A 20,158-nucleotide genomic window follows, 5' to 3' on the forward strand; every position below is an offset into this window, starting at 1 on the left:
GTCTAAATGTATTATTAAAGGGAATAAAACATAGTGAAGGTACCCCTTGAAGTGGTCAATAATTAAGAGATATCAAACTGTGGACTGTGGTCAAACAGGCCTGGGAGAAACTCTTGATGACAAGTATTCAAACATGCAAGTATTCAGTCATTTCTCAAAGTGTAATTGTGCATTCACAGTTATATCTGGTCAGATTTAGCATTGCACTGATTGGTATTCTTTAATGGGACACTGTGACGGGTGTAGGGTTTCAAATAAACAGTGAGCTGTTTACACCAATTTCTTGCAGGGTATGAAGTCACGTGCAGAGGTGAGACCTGGACTAAAATAATGAAATATCTCTTCACCCCGTCTTATCTAGCCCCGAGCCAGGCTCTGTGGATCCCAAACTCTGGGGGTCCCATGAGAACATTAAGGAGTAGAATTGTTCTCCAATTAATGCTGGACACCTGGAGAGGGGGATTGGGGGGAGGGGGGGGGGCGTCGCTTCTGTTTAATGGAGAGCTCAGGCCCAATAAAAAGCACTAGACACTCTCTCACTCCCTCACTCTCTCTCTCTCACACTCTCACACACGCACACACACTGCCCCTACCACACTGAAACCCCAGCCTCATAACATACCTGATTGATAGCTGTGCAGATTTCACAAGCACTTCCTCAGACCCTTTTGGCCTCATTCACCTCGCTCGCTGCCGCTGTCACCTATCCAGTCGTTGCAGATCTCTGATCTTTTCAAGGAAGGATATGAACGGATGAATGAACTGGGACAGAGCGAGCCGCTACTGTCTCTTCAGCTCTGTCGCTGAGGAAGCCCACGATGACACAAACCACACAGGGAGTTTTTATCGACCGCAACATCTCCAGTGGTTTTTATCGAGCGGCGTTTTGAGAGGCTGTCACAGCTGTCTTGATGGGTTTTAATTTAACTTTATTAGATCAACAACAGGCTCTCTACCTCTGACAGGTTCGCGGGTTAAACGAATAAAGGGAGTCTGAGGAAAGAACACAAAGGTCATTTAAGTCCATTCTCCGGTGCGTTATGATTCCACTGCCTCCGTCTCTGGGCCTTATTACGGGATCTCTGCCGTGATTGCGTTACTCAGACAACATCAGTCGCCACTTAACATCATTTCCTCCCTGCTCTTCGCTTGGCCCCCTGGCGTCCCATCAGAGATATGAAGTCAGGCGTGCTGCTGCTGTGATTGCGCTGTGAGTGCACTCTGAGAGTTCGGGGATGCTTCGTCAGACTGACATGGAATGTCTCGTACTTACCATAATCATCAGAGTACCTCCTTTAAACAGTAATGTGTAATCACGTCATTTGTGGGCCAATGTGATGATGCTCCTGTCACAAAGGAGGAAGGACGGTTCACAGTTGACACGGTTGACACTACTGTCACTGTCGTCCTGCTTTAACATATTTCTTATGATATGTACCATAATCTGATATTGTTGGGTGATTTGTTCCAGGTCGGCAGGTTGGTCCAGATAGCTCATGTCGAGAGAAGCTTGAGAAGTCGATCATACTCTACACTAAAGTGGTGAGTCCATCATCTCAATGTCACTTCAATTATTTAAAGGCACAGTCTGGGATTTGTTCTGCTGTTCATTTGATGTGATCATAACTCCCAATTTTTTGCTTTGAAACTTATCATTATTGAACAAGTCAACGGATGTGATTTGACTCGTTATTTAGTCTGAAACTGGAGGAAAGTTATTAGGTCTGATGTTATTCTCTTCCTCTGCCTTACCCTCTCCTTTTCTATTGCTTTCTTTGCCCTTTTCTCCCTGTAATTGTGTCTCTGCTCTCTCTCTTCCCTCTCCCCCTTCCTCCTCATCCCTCTCTCCCATAGCTGTTGGACTTCCTGGAGTGCCACCCGTGTGCCTTCATTCCTCTGATCCAGCGCTCCCTGGAGTTTGCTGTCAGCTATGTGTTCACGCCTGCGGGGGAGGGCGTCACGTTCGAGCGCTTCACTGTCCAGTGCATGAACCTCATCAAGATGATTGTCAAAAACGATGCCTACAAACCTTCCAAGAACATAGAGGGTAGGAAGGGGGTAGAGAGAGGAGATGGGGATCACAAAGGGATGGGGGGGGGGGGGGGGGCTGAGGGGGTGGTGGTAGGAGAGAGAGAGAGGGATATGAAAGGAGGGAGAGAGATAAGTCCAATAACACAGGCGAAATGAAACAAACTGATGGATACAGAGACACCACGCAGTGCTGAACCTCCTCATCACAACCACACACAATCACGGTTTAATAATTAAAGTGAATCGTTTTTAGCATGCCACGGTCCTCTGCAACGCTGTAGCCAGCGTAGCCTCTGCTCACCCCCCACTGCTCATGTTTATTTCGAGCCATCGGCGGAGCTGCTGTTGTTAATAAGCACACACAGGGTTGCAGCTTTGTTCTGCTAGTGTTTGGAGGGTTGAATGCCTTTTCTGCTACCTTGCTGTGATTGTCACCAAGAGCAGAGTTTTAGGCTTTCGGCTTCCTGTGTTCCTCCTCTGATGCTGTTTTTTTTCGTCTTCTTTCGGAGCACAGGCAGGGACTCTATTTTGCCTGATTTGAGCGCAGGGTCGGAGCTACAGGGGAAAGCTCAAGCTTGTCTTCCGAGTCAGCACACAGCGAATCTCTTGACTTATTCATAAGTGCGCATTTCCTGACAGACAGACGGACAGAGGGACAGACGGACAGACGGACAGGCAGTCAGGCTGCGCTTGTGTGTGTGTGTGTGTGTGTGTGTGTGTGTGTGTGTGTGTGTGTGTGTGTGTGTGTGTGTGTGTGTGTGTGCGCGCGTGTAGACTCATTAACATAGCATTGTGAGCATAGGGTTGCTAATGACATGGACCAGGAGCTGCAGATTTATTACCAGCATTTTATTTATTTTTATTTCACCTTTATTTAACCAGGCAGGGCCAATAAGAACTAATTCTTATTTACATTGGCGGCCTGGCAAAAGAGAAAAGGCTCTTGGGGGGTGGGGGAGGAGGGGCTGAAAAGAAATCAGGTTATATGTTAAAAACAAAGAACACACACGACAGACAGCGGCACACATCCAAAATTCCTGCACAGTTAAAAGAGTATAAACATACGGACATCTCCACACCTCCTCCACTTACAGTCACAGCATCAAGTTAAAGGGACAGCATCACACATCCACATTTATTACTCTCTATAAGCTGGAGATGGTAAGACTCAGGTGTTGATAGTTATGGATGGTTGTCGATGCTTGTGGGTAGAGAGTAGAGTGTTATATATAATAAGAGGATTCTACCTCCTGGGGCCAGAACCTATCCTAACCTGTTCTGTTCTGTCTCTCTCTCTCTCTGATCTCTCTTTCCCTCTTCCTCCCCCCTTCCCCCCTCTCAGAAAGTAAACCAGAGAGTCTAGAGGCTCACAAGATCAAGACAGCGTTCTTCACACACCCCACCCTGACGGAGATCGGACGGCGCCTCGTCTCCCACTATTTCCTGCTCACGGAGGAGGAGCTTGCCATGTGGGAGGAGGACCCAGAGAGCTTTGGTACGTTCCAGAACACACACACACACACACACACACACACACACACACACACACACACACACATCAACCCTGCAACACCAGGTCTTACAGCTTTTATCTTTTCCTCACAATAATCATCCAAGTACCTATTTGTTTGTCGATCACATACTTGGTGACAATTACCAAGAAGATGAGGATGAGGAGATACCGTATGCAATTAAAATGGGAAGAGCAAGAGACTCAACACACACACACACACACACACACACACAGCCACACAGCCACACAGCCACACAGCCACACAGCCACACAGCCACACAGCCACACAGCCACACAGCCATGACTGCTTCAGTGCTTCTCACCTGCTTCCGTACCGAAGTATTCCTCAACCCCTGGCAGCCCCAGACATTAGCCCAAGCTAATCTCCCCAACCCCTATCTCCCCATTAAATGACATTAGCCCAAGCTCATCTCGCTCCCCATCTCCCCAATCAGTGACAAACGAGAGCCTACAGCAGGACCAGGTAGTCCCCCTCACACAGCAGATTACTCTGACAAATGGGATGCTAATGGCCAACTCTCCTTCACATTGCTCCCGGTGTTATCTGTTTGAACAGAGCTCTATGTCATGTGGAAGCTCTCTGCATGGTCGCTCTCAGGTTTACGTGCAGCCGTGATGATGAAGTACGGAGTAGGGTTTCGGTGATATTGATATTGTGACTTAAGTCAATGTTGGGCGATAGAGAGGGATAGTGATTGTTTTAGTGTTTTAAGTGTTATTGGATAAAGTAAAGTCATCTCTTCAACTCTTCTGTCATCTCGTGTTTTCTCAGCTGTTGAAGAAACAGGGGGTGACTCTTGGAAATACAGTATACGGGTGAGTGGAGCACGCACGCACGCACGCACACACACACACACACACACACACACACACACACACACACACACACACACACACACACACACACACACACACACACACATGTTGTTTATATCCAGGAGGTGATGTTTCATTTCTCCGCTCTAGCGAACCACTCCGAAGGCTTTTATAATGGACAGACCTGATCATATTGTCCACGTAAAAATTATGATATATATACGCAGATAAAACAATTAGTAGAATGTTTTGGGCATCTGTTTTTTTGGACCTATCAATGTTAACAATGCTGGCCTGTTGGTGGTCACTACTTTCAACAGACTTAAATATTAACAAGTTTTATGATCGCAGGCTTAAGCCCACTACAGTCTGCAAGTGTCATTATTCCATTCATGTATTGTTATGCACCTTACCTTACACACAAGGAACATAACATAAGGAGTGAGACGACACAAGAATAAATGGCTAACCAGAATTTATTAAATGCTCAAAAATCATTATCCCTACAGAAAAATGGACAATGAGATATGGGTATCAGCTGATCTCCGAGTTGTACCTCGACGAATTAGCACATCGAGGCACACAGTGTAGAGACGTTTTCATCTCTTGCCTTTGATATGTTAATCATTTCTCCTTAATCTTAAAAACACTTGTGCACTCAACACTCTTCTCGCTAACTCTCCTCACACCTCAATCATGAAGCCCATCCCCCTTTCCTTCCTCTACAGTTGTGCCAATTCTGTGGCGTAGTTAACATTCTGCCTGTGGACAGTGCCAATTAACTTGTTGCCTAGTGGCGCATTTCTTCAACTAAACGATTGGTTACCAAGATTAGTGACCTCATAAGGGAGGCAACTTTGTATAAATATGTCTGTGTTCCTTTTAGAGGGGCTTTTGGGGGGCTTTTTGGCTTCTTGCTTTTACTTTGGGGCTTTTTCTCTGGACTTTGCCAACTCCAGATTAGCCTCATGTAACTGTATTAATGAAAGGCTCATTAAGCCATTTGACTCAAGCTCTATGCTTTTTATAATTACTATTCAATCTACTAAGAATCAATTAAATCCACAACACTTACCCATCCTTTCCTTTCGTCTACCTGTTGATTGACAGTCAGTCAGTCAGTCAGTCAGACAGTCAGTCAGTCAGTCAGTCAGTCACAGCCTCGGGGAAGCTTGCGGGGCAGCACTGCTCTCTGTGGCTACCGCTTTCACTCCCATATTATTTTTCACACTGAAACTAATTAGTTTCTTGCTCATCAACTTTCCCTTCTCTCCTCTTGACTGGTGAGGAAGTCAAGTACACCCCGGGCCGAACCGGATTATTTCGTCAAATTAATGAGATTTTCTCTTTTGTTCACCTCTTTCCAGACCGAAGGTTGTCGTGGTTACAGACACAGTCATGGACACAGTCATGGACTTCAGTCAGATAATGCACCACTTCTCCCCAAAAATTGTTGCAATTATAAATGCGTTGGTATTCACATGTTTATTTCTTTTGTTTGCATTGGAACAACACAAAAAAGCAAGCCAAATCTCATATCATTCCATGCAGAACTCCACATTTTTAAAGAAATAATTGTATTTCAAGCATGAAATACAATCCTTTAATTTGTATTTAAACTCACCTGTGGCAAGTTACAGGTACTGGCATATAGAAATCACACTGGCAACCAGTTAAAATGGAGAAAAGTTGACTCAACCTTTGTGTTGTGTGTCTGTGTGTACCACACTGAGCATGGAGAAAAGAAAGAAGAGCTTAGGATTTGAGAACCAAAATTGTGGAAAGGCAATCCAAAGCTACAAGTCCATCTCCAGAGATATTAATGTTCCTGTGTCCACTGTGCGCAATGTCATCAAGAAGTTTACAGCCGGGGCACTTAGGTGGCGTAGCGGGTTAAGCGTTGACCATGTAACTGCATTCCGGCCGTGGACTTATCCTGCATGTCATCCCTCCTCTCTCTCTCTCACCCATCCTTCCTGTCTAAATCTCTACTATATCTGTCAATAAAATGAAAATTGCGATTGATTTCACTTATTTTTTCCACTGCTACAGTACCTGTAACTTGCCACAGGTGAGTTTGAATACAAGTTAAAGGAGCATTACATGCTTGAAATACAATTATTTCTTACAATTTAGAAAATGTGCCAGTCCATTTTTGCAGTTCTGTGTGGAATGATATGAATGAATGAATGGTCTTTATTGTCATTGATATAGTACAGGTACCAAACAACGAAATTTGGGAGGGGGGGCTCCCCTGGTGCTAGGAAAGAAAAAAACTAAAAAAACAAGAAGGGAAAAGAGCTGGTTTACATAAATAAAGGCTATGTACACTATCCACTATACTATACTATACAAATAAAACACTGTGCTGTACTCTACAGTATGCTATGCTATACCTATTCTAACATTTCCTATTCTCTGAACCTTATGTACCCTAGGGTTGTCATATTGCACATAGTGTTATTGCACATTCATTTAAAGTGTCGCAGTTTGCAGGCTTGAAATGTACACATTTGTGCCTCAGCACTACACCTGATTTCAATCCAGCAGCTGCCATCAATCCTTCCAGACTGTCCAGGGCCCAGAACCTAGGTCTTTGCTGTGTTCAGGGCCTGAATGGCCCTGGGGTAGAAGCTGAGCTTCAGTCTGTTTGTCCTTGCGAACATGGTCCTGAACCGCCTGATCGAGGGCAGCCGAGCAAAGTGTTCGTACCCAGGGTGGGATGGGTCTCTGGAGATCTTGGAGGCCTTCCTGAGGCAGCGTGTGTTGTACAGCTCTTCCAGAGAGGGGAGGGGGGCGCCGGTGATCTTCTGGGCCGATCTCACGACTCTGTAGCGCATTCCTCTCTGCGTCTGTGCAGCTGGAGAACCAGTTGCAGGTGCAGTAGGTGAGGATGCTATCCACTGCGCAGCGGTAGAAGGCCACCAGCATCTCCTGTCTGATGTGGTCTTTCCTGAGGACTCTCAGGAAGAAGAGCCGCTGTTGTGCCTTCTTGATGATGGCTGCTGTGTTGTTCTTCCAGGACAGGTCATCCTGTATGTGCACCCCCAGGAATCGGAGGGTTGAGACTCTCTCCACGCTCCCTCCGTCGATGAGCAGGGGCTGGACCTCAGATTTTTTCCTCCTGAAGTCCACGATGATTTCCTGGGTCTTTGACTGGTTCAGCAGCAGGTTGTTAACCTTGCACAGCTTGCTCAGCTGCTCTACCTCATCCCTGTACGCTGCCTCGTCCCCCCCCCCCCCCGATTTGGCTTTTTGTGTTGTTCCAATGGAAACAAAATAAATAAACATGTGAATACCGAAGCATTTGTAATTGCAACAACTTTCTTGGAGAAGTGGTGCATTATGTGACAGAAATGCAGGGGTGCCAATTACCTCCACATATGTCACACAAACATCAGAACTCATATTTTCTCAACCAGAAAAAGAATAGAGAGTAGTCCTTAGCTTGAACTGTAGCCCTTGGCTGAAATGAAGAAAAAAAACAAGAAGAATATTCCCCATCGGCTTGAAACCAAACTAACTAAGGTCCTCTGTTCCAAAGCCACAGCAAATGTATGTCCTGTCAGCGCAGTGGTCGTCACACTGTCAGAGTACTCTTACCGGTTGGTCGAGAGCATTAGCAGTAAACTCCAGACAGAATAGAAGAGAGAGAAATAGTCATTTCTAATAAAACGTCAACACCTGAAGGACTTGAGTATGGAGGGTCTTAGAGCACCCTCAACTACTCTCTCTCTCTTTCTCTCTCTGTTTTCTCTGTCCCTGAATTTGATGAATAATCCTCATTAGTTTGATGAATAATCCTCTCTCAAGCCTGACTCTGCTTCCTTTCATCCCCTTGGTGTCGAAACCAAACTTTCTGCCGTGCTTTTTCTTCCAAGTTCAGTATGGTTGAGATACTCAAATCCCAATTCAAATACATAACTTATGCTTATGTTGAAAATCGGATTGGTCTAGTCTAGTGTGTGCCTTCATCTCAGTCCAACCCATGTCTGCTCTACTCTCCCACACTGATTTGAACAGTCTGGTCTACCATGACATGCACACGAGGTGACCCTCCAGATACACATACAAACTGTCATCTAATCTGGGCCCTTGCCCACCAACCACTTCACATGCTGAATGCGCTCAATCTCCACACTATGGGTATACAAAATACTACTCCAACACCTGATGTTTTGGTCTCCATTTGATGTTTTGGCAGTGTTGCCCCTGAGGGAGAGTGACGTATGGGTTGTGTTTGTGACTTGATCCCATCAAGCTGGACAGGTTTTTATATTGTATATGTGTGTGTGTGGTTTGTTTATCTAATCAGGTGCCTTTCTTTATTTGTATAGTTGTCTCCTGTATTTAGATATATGCCCCACTGATGCCCCCCCCCCTTCTCTCTCCAGCCATGTACAGAGGTGCTGTTCTTGGACATATTCCACAACTACAGCCAGACACTGACCCCTGTGCTGCTGGAGATGGTGCAGAATCTACAAGGTGAGTTCTGATTCCAATCAAACGCAATTTGTATTCCACATATAGCAATGCAATACAATGTGCTTTACAGGAAACAAGACATCGTTATCCATCACAGACCCAATAGTCCTCCATTATGTTTTGTTGAGAAGATTAAGCAAAGAAGAAGAAACAAGCAAAGACTTTTGAGATTCTTTTTGAGATGTATATATGTTGTACACAAGAGAATCTCTCTCCAGGTACACTGGTGTGCGGTTGTTTTCTGTTTTCCCTCAAACAAGCTCCCGTTGAGCGCTAACAGAATAGAATTACAGGGTGCACCCCCCCCTCCTGTCTCCCAGCCCACGTTTCTCGCTGACAGAGTAGAAATGAGGTTTGAGCGAGAGAGTGAAGTGCCCCAGATTGGATAATTCTAAGTTAACAGAGTGTCTGACATTGATTGGGAGCTGGAGTCTCAGAGTGGAGAGTCTCAGAGAGAAGGGGGCAGTGATCGGTCATGAGTTCAAATCCCACCTGGGTGAGATTGAGTAAGGCACTTAGACCTAAATCAGGCACTTAGCCCTAAATTACTCCAGGGAGACTGTCCCTGCAATCTAGAATTGTAAGTCGCTTTGGATAAAAGTGTCTGCTAAATGGCTGAAAAGTAATCAGGGTTCCCACTGGTCCTTGAAATCCTTCAAAGTTTGTGAATTTGAGGGGAAAAAATCAAGGCCTTAAAAGTTTTTGAAAATAGACATGGGTCATTGAAAGTGCTTGAATTCCCCTCTCTCTCTCTCTCTCAATAAAAAAAAAAAAAAAAAAATTATTTTTTTATTTTTTACGTAATTATAGTAGATAAGTCACATTGCGTAACTTTACACATATCTCACAATATATTGTTTTGCTGTGCTGTGGTAGAGAAGGCAAGAGACCATCTAGTGTTCAAGCCTCTACATTCAGAGAGCCTCATCTTTTCTGTCTCAAACTATGCCGTGTTGGGTCCTTGAATTTGAGGGAATTGAGTGTTGAAAGTCCTTGAAAAGTGCTTGAATATGATGTTTCAGAAGGTGTGGGAACCCTGCGTAATGTAAATATACCTCTAAATGTTTCACAACTCTCACACTGTGTATGTGTCTGTGCCATTACAGGCCCAACGAGTGTGGAGGACCCTGTTCAGCTGCTGATGAAGGATGCAGGTGAGTAACCAGCACTCATGGAACTGGATTGACTCATTGACATTGATATATTTGCCATTTAGCAGACGCCTTTATCCAAAGCCAGTAAGTGAATCATCTATCCATCAGTCATCGCAAGAAAAAGTAATCTATGTTCAGGCCAGGGGCCATTGGCAGTCATAATGCTAGAAGAAGGATGTTATTTTTTTTTTACAGTAGAGAAATTGTACAGGGGGATAGAGGGGATGGAGAGGTTTCAGGAGGTACAGTTAAGGTGTAGCCTGAAGAGATGGGAAGATAACGAGTTTCCTAGATAGAGAGAGAGGAAAATGTAAAGGAATTTCTTCTGAATTGAGTAGAATTTAATCAAATCAAGTCGAAATGTAATTGAATTATATATAAAACCTCAAACACACTGACTACGTTTCCATGCACACCATATTCCTGTATTAATTGGAATATGCTCAATAGAGTTGATGACAAGAGTCATGTTAACACGTGCAGAACCGGATTAAGGCCATATTTAATTGGAGCACTTTGAGCTGCAACATTTGCAGGAAAAGCGCTATACAAATAAATGTTATTATTATTATTATTATTATTATTATATTCCAATTGGAGACTATTCTGAATAAGACCCCTGGCATATGCCTGTTTGAATCGGAATATTGTGACATGTATACACCTTAATCGGAAAATGACCCTTTCGGAATATTCAGTTATGTCTGCGCATGCTCGATTCGCAGGGAATCCTGGGTTTTGTTGTTATAAACCTCTGGATTTTTGGCAGTCATCTACAGTAACTTAATCTGAAAACTCTGGAAACTTCCAGGGGATAGATTAGATTAGATACCACTAATCTAATCTTTTTTCCAACACATTGATTTAGTCCTCAATAGTGTTTCTGTACTCCTGAATCATAAAATGTTTTACATTTACAACACATTTACATGTTTGGCATTTAGCAGACGCCTTTATCCAAAGCGATGTTCACTTTCAATGCTACTATCTGTCCCCATCACTCACTTGAGAGGGAGACTCTCCAGGGGAAACTTAAAGCACTGCTGCTCCCTTCCTCTTGTTTGATCACTCCCTTGAGACACTCTAACTCTCTATCACTCTGTCTGTCTTCATCTCTTCATTTCAATCACTAGTTTGATTAAGTGTCACTGTCTGTGTCTCCCTCCACCCCCCCTCTCTCACTCTTTCTCCCTCTCACTCTGTCTCTCTCTCTCTCTCTCTTTCTCTCTCTCTCCCTTCCTCCATCCATCCCACCCCTAGTTAGATTATTCCCCAGAGATACACTCTGTCTCCATCCATCTCTCATTTGCCTATAAATTATTCCTCCTTCTCCAGGCTTTACCTTCAATGGTTCCTGTTCTCTGATTTGTTCGACTATATGTCCAAGGGGTGTACTTGTACATCAAGCCGCCTCACGCTATGGAAACAGGACATAGGCTCCTGCCCTATGGGCCATTAGGCTCATCAGTTCTCAAGAGAATCATCAGTTCTCAAGGCTACTTACTTACTTACCTTCAGCAAGCCTTTCCCAGGGTATGGCAATGCAGAGGCCCATTGTGTGTTTGTGTGTGTGTTCGTGCGTGTGGGTGTGTTTGTGCGTGTGTGTGTGTGTGTGTGTGTGTTCGTGTTCTCTGAGGGGTTGTGTTAGTCAATATAGTCCCACATAACCCTTGGACCTCATTGGACTTAAAATACTATAGAGTGATAACAAATACCAAAAGATCTAACCTATTTATAAATAGCAATAGATTTCATCTGTGGGCAGTACTCTGTTGTTGTCTGATTCTGATCCTTGACTACCCACAGTGTACAATGCAGTGGGGCTGGCAGCCTACGAGCTTTTTGACAACGTTGACTTCGACCAGTGGTTCAAGAATCAGCTTCTGGGGGAGTTACAAGTTAGCCACAACAGGTATGCATTGTTTAACTTCTATTAGCAACCTGCCTTGATCTCTGCCTCAATCTCTATGTACTACTTGTCTATTCGGTGTGTGATCAGAGTTTCCGGTGTCCATCGATCTATGCGGAACATCTACGCCAAATCTTTATTCACTAGCTGTTACCTAATTTGCTACAGCCATTGCTGTTTCTGCTGCCAAGACTGAACTTCCCGGTAAGAGTTTGCTCTTATCAGACCCGATCAATTGTCAGCGGCTGCACCTGCCTTGTGGGCTAGCGGCCTCAACTTCCCATCCCGGTCGCTCGCTGATCCACCGAGCTGGGACTGCAACTCTCTGTCGGCATCTGGCTCCGCTGAAGACCTACAGCTTTCCTGATTGCTTACTATGTTTTTGCTACTACTGTTTCTCACCTGGATGTTATCCGCCCTGTGGACTACGGACAATGATGACCAGGGACACCGCTGCTCCTTGGAGTGTTTACTGACATACAGACTTTGAGGAGAGAGAGGGAGAAAAGAAAGAACAAAGAGAGAGGCCGACACAGGGTCGCTGCGTGTGTCATACAGACTCAGGCGATGGCGATGACTCGGCTGAAAGATGAGAGTGTGTTTGAAAAGATGGATGACGGTGGAGTGTCTGTGATCTCACAGAACAAAGGAATCATCACGAGACCCGGGAAGGGAGAGTCAGGGTTGTCGACACAGTGATGTGGGAAGTGACGTCACACTTCAGGTGCAGTGGTTGGTTCTGTTCTGTAGAATAGTTGGTCTATCCGCTCTCTCTGCCTCTCTATATGAAGGCAAGGTAACGCAAGGACCCATCCCTCTACCAGATCAAAGAGCCCGGCTCACTTTAACTTAAGTGCACCTGTAGTTGTTCCCCACTCAGGTGGGTGGGCGTCTGGGTTTCAAAGGGAATTTAAACCTTTCCCTCCGCTCTATGATAATGCCATATGAGTGTTTTCTTTTTGTCTCTTCAAAGAATGAAGCTAGATTGGTTATATAAATGTGTTCAGATAAACTTGTCAACTCCCTGCTTTTCTCCCTAGATTTTAAGTTGATTGGTGGGGTGCTGAATCAGGACATGTCCTGTGAGATGGTAGATAAGAATAATAATTTCCACAGGCATCTTTCAAAATCTCTTCCATTGTCCTTCAGTGGCATTTCTTCCATCGGCTGTGTGTGCTGTGCGTGTGTGTTTGTGTGTGTGTGTGTGTGTGTGCGTGCGTGTGCGTGTGCGTGTGCGCGTGCGTGTTCGCGTGCAGACTATCTTATCTCCAAATCTGTCCACCATCTCTCATACCAATGTCTGCTCCCCCCCTCTCTCTTTCTCTCTCTCTGTCTTTGATTGTGCGATTTGCACAGTCATTCTGTCCTCTCTGCCTACTGTACCTACGGCCTTTGTGTTTGTTTGTGTGCGTGTAGGCGTTTGTTTATGCTGATCCATTTTGGCGGATTTTAAGTGTGAATTAGTCCTCGGAGCCGAGTGTTTAGCCATAATCTGTCTGCTAATTTGTTTCCTTGTGCATTTGATCCTTTTTCGGGATTTGCGAGGGAGGCTTTAACAAGCTAGCTTAACAACACGCTAGCCAGGGCGTTACAGAGGACACACAGCCCACGTCTGTCAGCATTTAGAGAGAGCGAGCCAGACCGGCAGCGGATGGCACCACTGATTGTTTGGGGCACCCAAGGGTAGCCTTGCAGTTAGCCTTGCAGTTAGCCATCTGCCCACGAGCGGTTATCCCTCCTCTCCACCAGGCTGCCTGCCGCCTCTGCCGGCTGTCCACGCCATTCAGCCCAGCGGGGGAGCGGCTGAGATGGTTCCTGAGGTGGTGGAGAGATAAGGCGCTGCTGTTCCCTCCTTAAAGGGCACCACATGTGGCCCACCTGTTCTCATTAGGGGAGGGAGGGGGTCACATATGTGGAGCTTGGGAGGAAGAAGAGAGTGACGGGAAGGTTTTGTGGGGAAGAGAGAGAGATTATAGAGAGACGGAGTGAGAGAGGGAGGGGGACAGAGGGAGGGTATGGAGGGATGGGAAGTGGTCTAATCATGGAGAACGGAGGGAGGAAGAGGATGGGTGAGAAATAGGAAAGAGGGAGGGAGACTGAGGCGAGGAACGAGAGGCCTGGGGGTGCTTAATGGACTAGACAACACAACATTGTCCTAAAGGCAAGCGCATGTCGGCCCCACCTGCTGTAATTGGGGGTGATGGAGAGAGGGGAGAGGGAGAGGGAAATGGACTGGCTCCGCCTGCTCTTAAGCCCACACAGAGAGAGGGATGTCTGCCCTTGAGAAGCCCTGGGATGGCTGACCAGGGAGATGAGAGATGGGAGGAATCTCTCTTTCGAGGGATACTCCATGTTATTACACTATTACAGTCATGCTCTGTCCTCCAAGACCAGGGGTCATTTCCTAATGCTTTTAAATAGTGTCTCTTCCCTCAGTGGCCTCAGGGGCTTGGTGTTGTGTTTGTGTGTGTGTTTATGTGTGTGTTTGTGTGTCTGTTTGTGTGTGTGTGTGTTTGTGCGTTTTTGTGTTCTCTCAGGGAGTAGTTTAGACCAGACAGTTTATGAGTTTAACTGAGCTCCCGAGGCATTTGTCTGAGTCAGGGTTCAGCAGTGTGTGGTCAGCGGTGTGTGGGTCAGCTGTGGGGAAACGGGCCAGTCATTGCTCATCCATGGAAGGGAGGGGAGAGAGACAAGAGGGGACGGATAGGGGGCGTTTGTACTGCCGCGGAATCCCTAGCCTGCAAAACAAACCTGCTTACACACAAACAGAAACAGAAAGGTCATCGGTGTCATAGTGATTTGATGTACTGGCTTAGTTTGTATTCTACAGTATCGGTCGAGGGTGGCGCCTAGCCTCATACATAACGATGATTTTAAGATGAGCTGTGTGAGTAATGACCTGTCTGCACCTCTGTCGGGGGGCAGGGGGGTGGAGTGTTTAAATATGAATCACCGTGTCTGACAGTGACGGTATTGAGCGTGACGGACACCTATACAGTAGCTGTTTAGCTTTTCATGCACCTCAGGCTCCAATAAGCTGCCTCGATTAAAGGCGTTGTTGCTTTCTATCTGTGTACGCTCTGATTGACGAATTGTCCCCCACCGCTGCCCCCCCCCCCCCTCCTTTTAACCAAAACAGCTGTCATACCTGATGAGTGATCTTGGCTGTGAAGGATCGTTCAGAGAGGTGTTGTACTCAGAGATGTGTATCAGTCTAATGGAGGCAGGTCTGACTAATAAACAATTAATATTGATATGAAAGAGGCCTGTTTCTCCTCTACTCTGAAGATTACAATCATCATTATTCAAATGACACTGGCACAAGTGACAGCTTTTAATACCTAGTCAAACTCCCCCATGCGTCTCTTCGCATCCCTCCATTTTTATGAGGGCATCAACACAGACACACATCTGCATCTCTTCAACACACACAAAACACATTATCAAACAAACAGTGACAAAGTGCCTGGTCTGTTCCGCCGCCGGGGCACCTGCTTGGCCGTCCTTGTGCGGGGCCTTTATGGTCTGTGCTTGCTTGGCTGGGCCGGGTGTGCTGGTGGTGGGGCGGGCTGGGTGTGTGGGGCGGCGGCAGGGGCTCCCCGGGGGGGGGGGGGGGGGGGGGGGGGGCGGTGTGGGGTCCACCACTGGGTGCTGGTAGGCAAACTGGTTAGTAGTCGCTCTATGAGTAGAGGGCTGCAAGGGAATTTTCCTGGCTGCATAGTGTACAGGTTTTTACTTTTGCCTGCTTGCGGCTCTGTCAGTATGTGAAGCGCATTGAGTTGCATCTTTGATTTGATTTGATTTGATTTGAAAGTATGTTACCCAGATGCTTCCACCGACTGAAAACTTCAAAGCAAACACAAAGCATGCACTCACTTGAAGCCACACTACTCCAACATGCACGCACGCACAAACACAGACACACACACTTGTCAATAGAATCAGACATGTAGTGGTACTGTATGACTACTAGGGCTGGGCAAACGATCAACATTTCTTTTTCGATAATCGCAAGAATTAACGATCAATTATCGATTAATCAATAAGCTTTTTTTTCATAAAAAAATAATAAAAAACTTTTTTTTTTTCCTTGGGGAAAAAACTTGATCTGTGTTGCTATTGCACACATTCATTCATTCACATTCAAACTAGACACTACAGTCAGATAACAATCCTCTTAATAAACAAGGCAGTGAGTAGCTTAAATTGTTTAACTTAAAAACACATTTTACGTTATAAATAAAAATATAGAAAATAAGTAACTCACCATAGGAGCAGTAAAAAAACAGTTACTCACAAATAGGAGGATGACTGAAAACGTTAGTGTCCTTAAGAGCGTCCAGCTTAACTTAAATGTAAACTCCAGCGAGAGACTGTAGGCGGCAGGCCTACTGGTTCTTGTTCAGAAAGATGATCATGTTAACATGTTCAGGGGTGAGAGACGAACGCAATCTGGTGACACGTAGACAAACTAATTTCCATTATTATTATTATAAAAAATAATAATAATATCGAGCAAAATATTTTGTGATCGATCAAGATCCTTATCAATCAATTATCGATCGTCGATCATTGATGCCCACCCCTAATGACTACCCACAAGTTTCTCTCTTCTCATGCCCTTGGAGCAGTGACCAGACAAGAACAGCAGGGGGAGACTGTTCAGGTAGGGGGGGGGGGGGGGGGCTCCATGGGTGGGCAAGAGAAGAGTAGGGGGTGAGGTTTAAGGGGCGTCGGGGGAATCGAGACTCATCTAGATGTCTTCTCCCCTCTGGAGACTCACAGGTAGAGATGTTGTCCGTCTGTCGTGTCTAACTCTGACTAACATCCACCCAGAGGAACAGACTTTGGCGGTTGCACAGCTGTTGTAGGGAGAGAACAAAAGAAAGAAGAAGGTTCGGTGCATTTCAGTCGGCGGAGATTCGGCAGTACTCCCCTGGGTAACCGTTTACTGTTTTGTTTGATTGTTAGACAATGGCCCGTAACACCACAACTGGCTGTTATCGTAGTGGTTTCATGTTGAGCAGAGAGCGTCGTTTTGGAAAAAGGCCAGAGATTTTTATTCGAAGGCAAGATCTGAGCAGGTCCATTGTGTACGAGCACCCAAGGACCGCTGACACCGCCGTCGTGTACGTCATGTCTGGCTTTCTGGATCGTTTCCCTTAAAAGTAATTGCTGGCATAAAACCCTGTGGTACATCAAATTGATATCACACACACATACTCCCCTTTAGAGAACTCACACACACACACACACACACACACACACACACACACAAATGGATGACCCAAGTACACTTGCCCTGATCACAAGCTGAATCATTCTGTAGCCTGCTGGATGCTAGCCAAGAGCAGCGTGGATAACAACAACAACAACAACAACAACAACAACAACAACAACAACAAGGCAGCCAACCTCATCCTTCTCCTCCTTCCCCTCAGACTGGCCAGGGGTGGTTATCTAGACACTGCCAAGCAGAGATGCCAGAACCTAAATGAAATCTCCCCCACACACAATACACAGGTTCTGATGGTCTACCAGGCCAGTAGATTTTGACATTTCAATGTTCTCTCCCTATGCCGCATTCTCTGTTTAACAAGTCACACATAGCCTTTTCTTTAGTTTTTTTTGGTTTTTCTTTCTCTCTAGCCCTCTGGTCTTTACTCCCCTCTATCTACCAAAAATGAGCCTGAGTTTCCCTGTGCTACCAGTGACCTCTTATTGTCTGTCAAAGAACATCACAGAGAGTTAGTCCTCTAATATCCTGTCTGATAGTGGGCCCTCTGTATCTGACTCTCTCTCTCACACACACCCACCCACCTCTAGCACTGTGTGTGGATAAGATTACACTTTGTCTGCAGGAGAATGCAAGGTGGAGGATATGAATATGGTGTTCTCTCCTTGTGAAATTCCACTGCAAAAAAATCTCAACAGACTCAGACTATTACTAAGGAGACTACTGGACACAATACATGACATGATGGCCTGGTCATTTCATGTTTCTGTGGGGTAGTGGTGGTCTAGTGGATAGTGAGTTGGAGAGTTCAAGTCTTGCCTGAAACCACACCACAACTAGTGTGCCCTTGAGTAAGGCACTTAGCCCTCAGTTACTCCAGGGGGAATGTCCCCGAAATGCGTAATTGTAAATCGCTTTGGATTAAAAGCGTCTGCTCAATGGCTAATTCTAATTCTAAATTCTAATGTTTCTGGAGTGAGATGTTTACCATTGGTTGAGCAATTTTCGCCTCCCTAAATGAACATCTCCCCCTCCCCTACCCTGTGTTGTGCAGGTACAAGCTGATTCGTCGGCGGGTCATCTGGCTGATAGGTCAGTGGATCTCAGTGAAGTTCAAGTCCGACCTGCGACCCCTACTGTACGAGGTCATCCTCAGCCTCATGCAGGACCCCGACCTGGTGGTGAGAGACACACACACACACACACACACACACACACACACACTCAAATGAAGTGATGCAATGACCAGGTCATACACTACCTTTTTAAAAATGATTGTAATGATTCTATTTTTTTTAATAAATATGTTGTTAGGGCATTTCTGCTTTATTGGCGTAGAGATTGACAGGAAGGATGGGTGAGAGAGATGATAATATGGTATATGCCCTTAGTGTGCTACACCACTTAAGCACCAGGTCATACAATACTTACACTTAGACCGTTCATTAGTTCTGAAGAGCGTTCATGTTCTAACTGCAGATGTGAGTTTAAATTGGAAATCCATGTTGCTTGAGGGAGTCATGTTAACATGACCCAAATGGCCTACTTGTCTCTAGGAAACTAATTGTGTAAACTAGCTGACACTAGCTAATTGCGAAGTTGCTGCTTAATACACTTAGGGTTGTCTCTCCAATGTATTACTAGCCAGTGAGTCTCCAATCGCTGAAAAGGCCCAAACTTGATTATACAGACCGTATATACATTTACATTCATTCATTTGACATTTAGCAGATGCTTTTATCCAAAGCGACTTACAAGAAGTACAGTTGTCTAAAGTAAGTGAATCATCTATCCATCAGTCATCATAAGCTAACAGGCCGTTGGCAGTCACAATGCTAGAAGAAGGAGAGTAGCTACCTAGCGACTGTAGTTCACTGTCATATGGTATGATAATGCATATGGAGCTATGCATTGCTTACCAGTTTTGCCCACACTGGTCTAGGTTTTCCTTTGAATGCAGAATGAACTTTTTAGGGACCATATACCGTACTCTATGGCATCTAAGTGCAAACATGGTAGATTGAAAATATGAATATTAAGTCAATATTACCATGAAGTTGGACAGGAATAATGCTTAAGGGTTGAATTAGAAAGATTTGACAACAGGTTTGGCCTGTTTCTCTGTATCCCAACTCCTCTTAGGCGATTTGTTTCTCTTTGCTGGGAGGCTGTCACTCTCACATGTGCGCGCATGTGTGTCTGAATTATATTCATAGCCTTGATTCGCCCTAAACACAGTTGAGATTGCCTTCATCCCCAGTGCAGGAGGAGAGAAATCATACATTCATTCTTTCATGCATCTCCAAATACTCAATACTAATAAATGAATACAAACAGGTACTTAAGGGCAGAGGGGAGTTACCAGCGGACGGTTTGGGACTGTACCGTGTGGGTAGAATGTTGAAAAGCCCTCCACTGCTGCTTTGCTGGTCGGGGGGGCAGTCGTGAATACCACTCGTAAATGACAATTTCCCGTAACAATCTGGCCTGAACAGAATGTTATGAATACAGATTGTTGTACAGGTACTCTGAGATCAAAACCAAGCAATTCATTTCAGTTATATCTTATACAATCTGTAGGCTATTTTCTGCATTGACGACTCATTTTTCCGAAACAATTGATGGTCCATGTTGTATGGTTGCACATTACAGCCCTAGCTTCGTTGGGGGCCACATTGCTTAGTCTGGTGTCCAGGGCCATCCTCGTTATTATCTGTCCCTTTTTGGTCAGCAGCCATGCATCATTGTTATGGTCCCTACCCATGCACTGGTCTTCAATTGGATCACTGACTGACCAACCAATAATGTATATCTTTTTGATCAATACCTCCTACAATTAGGCACTTCTTGGGGACGATCATTACATAATGATCAGAGTAATTGATAATAGCCACTCGCGGTCCGATTGTGTGCAACCTGCCCTCTGTCAATTAGCCCACCCATTGGCTGTCGTCAATAATGCGTTGTCTATGGGAAGAAGAGGATGAAGACAC

General features: G+C 45.3%; 1 protein-coding gene across 1 annotated transcript in view; it reads left to right on the forward strand.

Moving 5' to 3' along the window:
• Positions 1–20,158, forward strand: part of LOC308157759 (importin-11-like) — a gene marked incomplete at both ends in the record, with an annotated part of 254,304 nt that overhangs the window by 36,254 nt on the left and 197,892 nt on the right. Inside the window, 8 exons of the mRNA XM_080531366.1 lie at positions 1,472–1,542; positions 1,855–2,047; positions 3,374–3,526; positions 4,338–4,381; positions 8,776–8,866; positions 9,973–10,020; positions 11,827–11,932; positions 18,220–18,346. Coding sequence (XP_080387492.1) covers positions 1,472–1,542; positions 1,855–2,047; positions 3,374–3,526; positions 4,338–4,381; positions 8,776–8,866; positions 9,973–10,020; positions 11,827–11,932; positions 18,220–18,346 — 833 coding nt within the window. The remainder of the gene's footprint in view (positions 1–1,471; positions 1,543–1,854; positions 2,048–3,373; positions 3,527–4,337; positions 4,382–8,775; positions 8,867–9,972; positions 10,021–11,826; positions 11,933–18,219; positions 18,347–20,158) is intronic.

Source organism: Nansenia antarctica, assembly GCF_963989245.1.
Source record: "Nansenia antarctica genome assembly, chromosome: 5".
Classification (NCBI taxonomy): Eukaryota; Metazoa; Chordata; class Actinopteri; order Argentiniformes; family Microstomatidae; genus Nansenia; species Nansenia antarctica.